Raw genomic sequence first — 11,314 nt, 5'->3', positions numbered from 1 at the left:
TCTCCACAGTTGCTTAGATTCTTAGTTGAGGTCATCCTTGTGGATTCCTGCCAATTCCCCTAGTTCCAGGTTTCTTGTTAAGCCCATAATGACTCCCTCTCTTAAGGTATCTTTCCTTGCTCTCCTTCTCTGTTGTAATTCTAACTTGACCTTCCTGATCCCTCTGTTCTCCTTCTCCGCCTCCTCCTCCCTCCTTCTCCCCTTATGTTCCCAAATTACTTAGGATATCTTGTTCTTTTCAGGTTGCCAGGCAATCCATGTATGTCTCTCTTAGGGTCTTCCTTGTTTTCTGGCTACTCTGGGGTTATGGGCTGAGGGCTGGTTACCATTTGGCTTATATATAATATCCACTTATGAGTGAGTACATAGCAGTTTGTCTTTCTGTGTCTGGGTTGCCTGGCTCAGTATGGTTTCTTCTAGTTCCATCCATGTGCCTGTGAATTTCACAGTGTCATTGTTTTCTAAAATGAAGTAGGGCTCCTCCCTTATGTAAACGCCCCACATTTTCCTTATCAGTTCTTCAGTTGGGGGCATCTAGGTTGCTTCCAGGCTCTGGCTATTGCAAACAATGCTGCTATGAACATAGGTGAACACATGTCCTTGAGGTGCATCCTTTGAGTTTGTGCTTAAGAGTGTAATTGTTGCATCTTGAGATACATTGATTCCCATTTTCCTGAGAAACTGCAACACTGATTACCAATGTGGCTTAAAAAGATTTCAATAGAGAAACAATTGGGCACAATTTCAAAACAGAGTTACTCTCCTGTCCCAGGATTATAACAAGAACAGACGTAGGACTAGGTCTTCCAAGTGGTGGAAGAAGGGGGATAAAATGGCCAGAAAGAATGCAACATAATTATCCTTTTAAGACACAATGTCAACAAGAAGTACTCATTTACTTCTGAAAGGGATGAAAAATGTACAGTCAAGGGATCTGGGTCTCTTACGTCAGCATGTGTGAGATGGGGAATCAGAAATTCATGGTTATCCTTAGTCATGTAATGAGTTTGAGACCAGCCGGTGAGACAGAAACCTGGCGTCAGTCTCTGCTCTTCCTCCAGACAGAATTAGAATCAAGGGCTCTGAAGATTAGGAGATGGCAGAGTCAAAGCCTTTTTCACTAAGCCTGAGAAACTGAGTTTAATTAATTTCCATGGTCCACACATTTGTTTTCTTACTTCCACAAATGTCCTTTGTCAGGTTACTGTCCGAATGCATGCACAGTGTAGACATGTTACTAACAGGCTTTCAATATGTTTTCCATTTTTACAGACAAGTACTCCTCTTCCTCTTTCCTTTCCATGGAAAGCCGGTCCTGCCTCTTGAGAATGGATGACCCGGACAACGATTCCACCTGGGAGGACGAGAGCAAGGAAGGCTGTGAAGACGGCCAGGCAGATGATAAAGGCCATGAGGACAAGGGCAGCAAGCACAGCAACGCAAAGGAGCCACGGCCAGGTGTGTTCCAGTCCAGGAAGACCCGGTACCGAAACTGGCGAGCTATGCAGGACATGCGAAGGTATCGGCACCACTACCCGGATTTGGCAGATCAAGACTGCAACAGCGACATGTCTAACCTGCACTTCTACAAAAATGAGATCTGCTTCCAGCCAAACGGTCTTTTCATTGAGGAAATTCTTCACAACTGGAAAGACAACTATGTCGTCCTTGAAGAGAATCACTCCTATATCCAGTGGCTGTTTCCTCTGAGGGAACCAGGAGTGAACCAGCATGCCAAGCCCCTCACACTCAAGGAGGTTGAGGCATTTAAAAGCTCCCAGGAGGTCAAAGAGCGTCTGGTCCGGGCCTATGAACTCATGCTGGGCTTCTATGGGATCCAACTTGAGGACCGGGACACCGGTGCGGTCTGCCGTGCACAGAACTTCCAGCCACGCTTCCAGAACCTCAACAGTCACAGGCACAACAACCTGCGCATTACACGCATCCTCAAGTCGCTGGGAGAGCTGGGCTTAGAGCACTACCAGGCACCGCTGGTCCGCTTCTTCCTGGAGGAGACACTGGTACAGCACCAACTGCCCAGCGTGCGTCAGAGTGTCCTGGACTACTTCATGTTCGCCGTGCGTTGCAGACACCAGCGCCGGGAGCTTGTGTACTTTGCATGGGAGCACTTCAGACCTCGTTGCCAGTTTGCCTGGGGGCACCATGACAAGCTGCAGAGGTTTAGACCTCATGGTACTCCACGGCCACTGATGGTACTAGGACAGGCAGATAAGGATGAGGGCTCCGGGAAGCCCTTCCAAGAGGCTGGCACCCAGGGTCAGACCTATGGATCTGGAAGGGACCTGAGTGGGAGCAGTGGAAAAGCTGAGGATCCCTCATTGCTGAGCACAAAGCCCCAGGAATCGGGAGCCCTGGATGAGGCCCAGGGGGATGAGACTGAGTCACTGAGCTCCAAAGAGAGCAAAAAGAGGAAGCGGAGGAGAAGAGGCAGGAGCAGGTACCAGGGGCGTCAGATGTAGAAAAAACTGCCCTCAACCTTGAGGGGTGTGCCCTCAGCTGTTCAGCCAAAAACCCAGGGAGGCTAACCAGGCCTGCCCTGTTACCCATGGGGCCAGAGTGGCTGATGAGGAAAGAAGACAGAGGAAGATGGAGAAGAGGGCTGAGGGTGATTGAGTAGCCAGTAACTATCACACTGACCTGCAGGCCTATGCCCCACTTCCTACGACTTCAGAGAGCCCTTTGTTGCCAAGACTAGCATGGAATTTTCTGTGAACAGCTTGCTTTTGTCACCTGAGTGTGGTGATTCTAGCTGGTAACAGAGTTTGAACAATTAGAAAGAAATTCCACATAAGGATTAAAGGTGTGCGCTATTGCTCCCTGGCTCAGGGATTTCTTTTTCCAACTAAATTGGGTCAATTTTTGAAATATACAAAATAGGTATAAAGTGTTTTTCTAACTTATCCCTGACTGTGACCCAAGTTCTTGCAATATGTTTCCTGCTTCCTGGGCTCTGAGATTTCAGATTAGTTAAATGCCTGTGTTACTGTGAATTTTCATACCTAACTTTTTACCACTCACCATTTTTCATTAAATAAAATGGTCTTTCAGAAAATTTAAAGTATATCTTACTTTGCATTGCAAATCGCCAACGCTTTAAGATACTAGGAGTACTCTGGGTGGTGGTGGCAAAGAATCAGGATAAAATTTCACCTTGTACACACTTTGCAAACCGGAAGGCGAATACATATCCAATTTGGACAAATGAAGCAGCTGAAGACCTTGGTGAAGGCAAACTCTATGTTTATAGGTCTCAATACTCATTGTGTGTGTGAGGCAGGTGGATCAGAATTTCATAGTAACCAGAAGTCATACAATGAGTGTGAGAACTGCCTGAGCTACAGAAACCCCATGTCAAATTCTACCTCTGAGATACTACAAAATGGTAGGGCCAATTTTGGCAGAATACAAAATCATTGGAAGATGTGGCATCCGGGTGATGACATAGCTACAACGGATTACCCTCCAAACATGGTAATCAAACCTGTGTTTTCCAGCCAGCCTGGATAGAGAGAAATGGAAACATGCATATGTTGCCCTCCTATTTCCCCGTGAGGGTGGTAGAATAAGTGTGTCCAGAACACATACACAAAATAAAATATGTAAACACACACAGAGAGTTTCTGTGTGGTCGTGGCCATCCTGGAATTGCTCTGTAATCCTAGCTGAACTCACACTCACAGAGATACACTTGCCTCTGCCTCCCCCATCCTGGGACCAAATGTATGTGCCACCCCACCATGAATGATTCTTTTTTAATGCATTGTTTATAATAAAATATTGTGAATTATTGTATTTTACCCTCTGTTTATATTCCACCTAGCATTGGGGATTTATGCCAGGATTTCCCACAAAGAGGAAAAGAGTTAGGTCACTACTTCACTAAGCACCGCTTTGTTAGTTTTTCATAATACATTACTGTAGTTATCTTCAAACTGATAAGAACCCATACTACACTTGATCTTTGCCAAAAGGCCAAGAGGCCATTGTCAATAACTTTTTGTTTGTTTTTTTTTTCAGACAGGGATTATCTGTGTAGCTTTGGAGCCTGTCCTTGAACTAGCTCTCTTAGACCAGACTAGCCTCATATACTCACAGAGATCTGCCTGCCTGTGCCTTCGGATTGCTGGGATTAAAGCTGTGTGCCTCAGACTTTCAGGCAGTGATTGTCATTAATCTTATTACTCTCTGAATAGCAAGAAAATTTCCTGGGAGTTGACCCATTAAACTGAGGTCTGACCTCACACAGATTTCTAGAACAATTCAAAGGTCATTTGTATCTTCCATATCATTGCAGGTGGAAGTGGATAAACATGTGGGAAGAAAGCTGAGGGGTCACCGGTGTAGACTGAAAGCAGTTCATTCTCTCTCAAAAATATATCACTTTCTGTGGACTTATACCCATGCATTGAATGGACCGTGTGCAAGCAGAGTAGCTAACATCAGGACTGTGCGTTGATGAGAAATTTTGACAGGGAATTCCTGGCAAATTGGATCTCAGCACATCCAGTAACCTGGGGGAACACAGGGAGGCTCAAGGTTGTTGCCCATGAATTGGATCTGGGTGTTGGTGGTATCATGGCTGAAAAGAGTCATAGACAGACAGGTCAGAGACTTAAACAGCCCTTTTCCATCAATTGAAAGATGCCAGACCCCTAAGGGGCACAGGATCCCGAGGAGACCCTGAGACTCAGAAACCAGATCAAGAGCTGCAAGTTAAGAGAACCAATGTGCATTCGGGTGTCGGCAATACTGGGAAAGCTACACACCTAGCAAGGGTTATACGCTCTTTTTATAGGGATTTTATACCCAAATCAGCATACATGTATGGGGTACAAAGGGATTGATTACAAAGTGATTGATTACAAAGTATGATTTTATATTAACGAGGTCACCCAGGTTTGACCTGGTCTTATACAAAGGAAAAACCACAGAATGTACTCTGGAAAGTCTTGATTGTCTGTTGGCCAGCCAGGTGTGACCCAAAGAGGGCCTTGGGGATTGCCCCTGTCTAAACCATAGAATGTGCCCAGGGTTGGGGCCAACATCCTTGGAATGGGCCAAGGCCTGTGGGAACTTTTTCTCTTTTCTCTTTCATCTCTACTATTCTTGGAACCATGAGTTTTCTTATGCTCTTGCTTACTTTTGGACCTCGAATAAATCGCCTTCTGGACACTATAAGAGATCGCATCAGTACAGGACAGATAGTGATGTTAAAACAGCAGTACCAACCTGTGGTTAGCTAATCTACACAATAATATGAAGATTCAACTCATATACCATAAGGAAAAGAGGGGAATGAGGGACCCTCCAACTTAAACCCGGCATGGTATCCACCAACATGAAATTGAAATCACCCTGTCCATACACATACTTCTGGAAAAGGGGACATATGAAATATTTGGTCATGATGACCGGTTTCTCAACCACTTAGTCTCTAAGGAGTGTTGTTATTCTCAATAACTGCAATAACTGTCTGGCTTCTAAAAATTTTTGTGAGTTACCATTTTCCAGAGAGTCATAACCACCCATGTTTTTAAAAAATAATAATAATTTTGGCTCACTCTGTTCCTCGAAAACCACTGGCTGTTTCATAGCCTTGCAGATGGAAAAACCAAAAGTAAGACTCCAAAACCTCATGGGCAAAATTGTAAGTTCAATTCCCAACCAATCAGTAAATGGTTCCTGTATGTTAGAACCAATCAATATGCTGTCATACTCTTGCCTAGCAGCCTAGCAGGAAAATATAAAAACTGCTTGCCTTAAAAACAGGGGCTGGAGAGATGGCTCAGTGGTTAGGAGCCAGAGGACCTTCCAGAGGACCCAGGTTCAATTCCCAGCACTCACATGGCAGCTTACAACTGTCAATAACTCCAGTTCCAGGAGATCTAACACCTTCAGACTAATGCACAAAAAATAAATGTAAAAAAGCTAGTTTCAAAAAACAAAACAAAAAAAAAACCAGGGGGTCGATCTATTCTCAGAGAAAGACTCCAAAGCCTTTGAATGAAATCCTTTTGCTTTTGCATCAAACTTGCATCCTGTGAGTGACACTGTGAGGTGCATCTCCCAAAGATGGACCCCACTTTTGGGCCCAACATATCCTGCCTTGATAAGAGGGTTTGTGGCTCGTCTCATTGAATTTTGTAATGCATGGTTTGATTGGTTTGGGGGGGTTGTTTTTTTTTTCAGGCAGGGTTTCTCTGTGGCTTTGGAGACTGTCCTGGAACTAGCTCTTGTAGACCAGGCTGGTCTTGAACTCACAGAGATCGGCCTGCCTCTGCCTCCCAAGTCCTGGGATTAAACGCCCACATGGTTTGGTTGTTATCATGGCAAGCCAGGTATTTTCTGCAGGTAGGTAGATGAGGAATTACTCAGGCATTGAGGTGAGGCTGGGAGAAGGTAAAGGAGGAGAAAAGGGAGGTGCCCTGCAGTGAGGATGCACATGAGAGAAAAAATTAAAAAGAAAAGATGCCTATGGTATTTTCCTTTCTCTTTGCTTTCACTTACTTTCTTTTTTCTTTTTGTAGTTTGGAAAGGGTTTCTCTATTGATGAACACTCTAGGTAGACTAGGTTGGCTTTGAACTGACTGAGATCTCCCTGCCTCTGCCTCCTGAGTGCTGGGATTAAAGGTGTACTGCTATATCAGCATGGCTCAGGGTTTCTTTCTCCAACTAAACTGGGTCAAATTTTGACATACACAAAATAATTACACAGTGTTTTTCTAATGCAGCCCTGGCTTTGCCCCAAGTTCTGGTAATTTGTTTCCTGCTTCCTGAGCTCTGAGATTGCAGAATTGCTAAATGCCTGCGTAATGGTGAAGTGTTCATAACTAGCTTTTCACCACTCATCATTTTTCATTAAATAAAATGGTCTTTGAGTAAAATTTAAACTGTATCTTACTACTTTGAATTGCAAAACATCAACACTTTAAAATGTTGGGAGTAGGCTGGGTGGTGTTGGGACACACCTTTAACCCCAGAACTTAGATCAAAGAGGGATATGGATCTAAATGAGTTCAAGGCCTAAGAGGTATACAGAGTGAGTACAGGACAAGCTCCAAAGCTAAACAGAAAAAAATTGTCATGAAAAACAAACAAACAAATACTGGGCATAGATTTTGCAGTCTCTAAGATTGCATTCTTTGGGGCAGGAGAGATGGTTATGTGAGTCAGTGAAATTCTTGCATTACCATGGATGGTTAGTTCAATTCCTATTTTTTTTTTTGGTTTTTCGAGACAGGGTTTCTCTGTGTAGCTTTGGAGCCTATCCTGGCACTCACTCTGGAGACCAAGCTGGCCTGGAATTCAAAGACATCCTCCTGCCTCTGCCTCCTGAGTGCTGGGATTAAAGGGGTGTGCCACTAACGCACATCTCAGTTCCTAAATTTTTTTTTGGTTTCTTCACACAGGCTTTCTCTGTGTAACATCCATGACTATTCTGGGACTCTCTTTGAACACCAGGCTTGCCTCAAACTCTCAGAGATCCACCTGCCTTGGCCTCCAAAGTCTGGGATTAAAGTGTGTGCCACCAAACCCAGTTTGAAAAACTTCATAACTATTCCAATATATATTAATTCATAGCAAAGCTGCTAAAATGCATCCTGGGGAAGAGTGACTTCTTAGCACCTGGAGAGGACATTGCTTCAAGTTTGCATTCAATGAGATTCCATAGAAAGAAGAAAACTCTGTGCAAAAAAAATTGAAAACTAACAACAAAAAAAACCAGACTCATTGTTTTAATGTTATCTTGTCAGATGCTCATCAAAACATCTGCAAACCACCACACTGTGTGAGCTATAAATTGATAATTTGCCTTAGCAAACAACAAAATTCAAATGGCTGAGGTATTGTTAAGTGGGTAGTTTGGGAACTCCTCAGCATCTAATCGCTTGTGTGGTGGGCCATTCGGCTCCTTGTGAATTCCAACTGATATAGGTCATCATCACATACAAAGAAAGTTCAAGGCCAGTTAAGGATTTAGTGGGAGGGTCTCTTGGAATGATGGGAAAAAGGTGGAGGACTGGGAGGGGTCTGGATAGAAAATATATTTAAAGCCAGACACTTGGACTGGAGCTACAAACCGCAGCAGCGAGCTGGGGAAGACCATAGGGCCTGCTGATAGCCAGGGTAAGTTGCCTGTAAGGCTTCTGGGTAGATTACAGTGGTGGCATGGCTCTACCACTTTGAACTCCCAAATCAGTGTGAAAGTTGATCCATTCCTCCCATATATCATCACCACTAGGAGCTGTTGTTGTTCAATTATGCTAATCCTTCCTAGGGTGGGGCAGTAGAGTGTGTGGGACCCTACAGTGGGAGGATCTGTAGGAGGAGATGGAATAAAGGGTGGAGCATGTGGGAGGGACCTGGAATGAAAAGAATTTAAGGCCGGGTCCTGGGAACAGATTTTCCAGTACCAGCAGTGTTCTGGACAAGACAGGAGAGCCTGCTGATATCCAGGGTAGTTGGCGATTCCGGCTTCTGGTTAGATTGTGTGGGTGAGGTGGCTGTACCATTTTTTCTCTCAACAACTTTCCCCCCCAACACCTTCAGCAACATAATCTGTTGTTGGTTTTATTTATGTTGGCATTTCTGAGTAAGAAAAATATCTCTAAGTAATTTTAATTCTCATTGATCTGATGTCTAAAGTTGTTGCATTTTGTTTGTTTGGTTTTTTGAGGACAGGACACTCTATATAGTCCTGGGTGTACTGGTACTCTCTATGTAATTTAGGTTGTGTGTTAGGATAAATCTTTCTGCCAAAAGCTGCCTGGGCCCCATCGCCATGTGTGAGGTTTAGGCCAGCCGCCTGCCTAATACACAGAACCTTGTATTAGGTTCAATGTTGTTTGGCCAATGACTAGGATTCTCATCTGTTAGCTCAGTCTCAATTATCATACATCTATATATTTTATAAAACTTATCTTATCAGACGCCTTATTGGCGTCCCTCCTTGGGTGTGGATCACATTCTGCCGCTGGAGCAGGCAAACAGGAAAAAGGGCGAACACTTCCTGTTTCCTTGCTAAATTTGAGTCTCCTTGCCATGTCACTTCCTGCCTGGATCACTTCTCTACATTTCCCAGAATCCTCTTTGACACTTAGTCCTGTCTAACTTCCTGTCACATTGGCTAAATAGTATTTTATTTAACAATCACTAAGATAAACATACACAGTCACTTCCAGCTCAGTGAACCTCCTGCCTCTGCCTCTCTAGCGCTGAGCTTAAAGGTGTCTGTGTGTGTCACTAAACTGTCAGCCGTACTTGCATTTACAGTTCATTTAAAAAATTCTTTATATACTAAACTACCACCCAACTGAAAAATCTTGTTGTGTGAGAAATATTTCTTTTTTATATCTTTTGAATTCTTTTATAGTTTTTTATTCTATATTTATTCTATATTCTGTATTTTATTTAATTTAAAATATTACTTTACCTACAGAACCCAGTTACCTTTCCTCTGTGTTCCCCATTCTCCTGAATATCACCCAATCCTTCACCTCATCCAATCCTCATGGAGGGTGAGGCCTCACTTGTAGGATCATAAAAGTCAGTCACATTATTTTAGACAGGACCAAGGCCCTCCCTAATGCTTGTAGGCTGAGAGAGTATCCCTCCACAGGGAATAGGCTCAAAAATCCCATTCATGCAATAGGGATTAATACTGGCTAAAATGCCAGTGGTGCCATGGAATGCCCAAGCTCCCCAGCTGACACTCATGTTAAGGGGGCCTTGTTGTGTCTTATGCAAGTTTGTCAACTGTGAGTCTGGTGTTTGTGAGGTCCCACGTCATCAGGATGGCTGTTTGTGTGGGTTTCCTGAGCAAGATCTTTACCCCTTTGCTCATCATACCTCTCTCTCTACAAGTGGAATCCAGGAGAGAGGCTCAGTGCAGAGATGTAGATCTCTGATTCTGCTTCCATCAGCTACTGGATGAAGCCTCTATGGTGGCATTGAGGTAGTCATCAATCTCAGTATAGGGGAAGGGCATTTAGGATAGCCTCTCCACAGTTGCTTAGATTCTTAGTTGAGGTCATCCTTGTGGATTCCTGCCAATTTCCCTAGTTCCAGGTTTCTTGTTAAGCCCATAATGACTCCCTCTCTTAAGGTATCTCTTTCCTTGCTCTCCTTCTCTGTTGTAATTCTAACTTGACCTTCCTGATCCCTCTGTTCTCCTTCTCCTCCTCCTCCTCCCTCCTTCTCCCCCTATGTTCCCAATTTACTTAGGATATCTTGTCCTTTTCTGGTTGTCAGGCAATCCATGTATGTCTCTCTTAGGGTCTTCCTTGTTTTCTGGCTACTCTGGGGTTATGGGCTGAGGGCTGGTTACCATTTGGCTTATATATAATATCCAATTATGAGTGAGTACATAGCAGTTTGTCTTTCTGTGTCTGGGTTGCCTGGCTCAGTATGGTTTCTTCCAGTTCCATCCATGTGCCTGTGAATTTCAAAGTGTCATTGTTTTCTAAAATGAAGTAGTGGTGCATTGTGTAAACGTCCCACATTTTCCTTATCAGTTCTTCAGCAGGGGGCATCTAGGTTGCTTCCAGGCTCTGGCTATTACAAACAATGCTGCTATGAACATAGGTGAACAGACGTCCTTGTGGTGTAATATTTGAGTTTGTGCTTAAGAGTGTAATTGTTGCTTCTTGAGATACATTAATTCCCATTTTCCTGAGAAACTGCAACACTGATTACCAATGTGGCTTAAAAAGATTTCAATAGAGAAACAATTGGGCACAACTTCAAAATAGAATTACTCTCCTATCCCAGGATTATAACAAGAGCAGACAAAAAACTCAGACTAGGGTCTTCCAAGTAGTCGAAGAAGGGGGATAAAATGGCCAGAAAGAATGCAACATAATTATCCATTTAAGACACAATGTCAACAAGAGGTACTCATTTACTTCTGAAAGGGATGAAAAATGTACAGTCAGTCAATGGATCTGGGTCTCTTACTTCAGCATGTGTGAGATGAGGATCAGAAATTCATGGTTATCCTTAGTCATTTAATGAGTTTGAGACCAGATGGTGATACAGAAATTGGCGTCAGTCTCTGCTCTTCCTCCAGACAGAACCCTTAGAATCAAGGGCTCTGAAGATTAGGAGATGGCAGCGTCAAAGCCTTTTTCACTAAGCCTGAGAAACTGAGTATAATTAATTTCCGTGGTCCACACATTTGTTTTCTTACTTCCACAAATGTCCTTTGTCAGGTTATTCTCTGAATGCATGCGAAGTGTAGACATGTTACTAACAGGCTTTCAACATGTTTTCCATTTTTACAGACAAGTACTCC

General features: G+C 43.6%; 1 protein-coding gene and 1 pseudogene across 1 annotated transcript; one reads left to right on the top strand and one right to left on the bottom strand.

Moving 5' to 3' along the window:
• Positions 1–1,308: 1,308 nt before the first annotated feature.
• On the top strand, positions 1,309–2,771 carry LOC100752086 (opioid growth factor receptor-like). Its single transcript, XM_035453739.1, is given in 3 exon segments — positions 1,309–2,433; positions 2,436–2,516; positions 2,519–2,771. Coding segments are annotated over 3 exon segments (1,401 nt in total). The 5' UTR covers positions 1,309–1,328; the 3' UTR covers positions 2,734–2,771.
• Positions 2,772–3,878: 1,107 nt separating this feature from the next.
• On the bottom strand, positions 3,879–4,005 carry LOC113838020 (annotated as a pseudogene).
• Between the last annotated feature and the right edge of the window lie 7,309 nt (positions 4,006–11,314).

This window comes from Cricetulus griseus, unplaced genomic scaffold, assembly GCF_003668045.3.
Source record: "Cricetulus griseus strain 17A/GY unplaced genomic scaffold, alternate assembly CriGri-PICRH-1.0 unplaced_scaffold_187, whole genome shotgun sequence".
Lineage (NCBI taxonomy): Eukaryota > Metazoa > Chordata > Mammalia > Rodentia > Cricetidae > Cricetulus > Cricetulus griseus.
The sequence above is the reverse complement of the archived record's forward strand: the minus strand, read 5'-3'. Positions and strand labels throughout refer to the sequence as shown.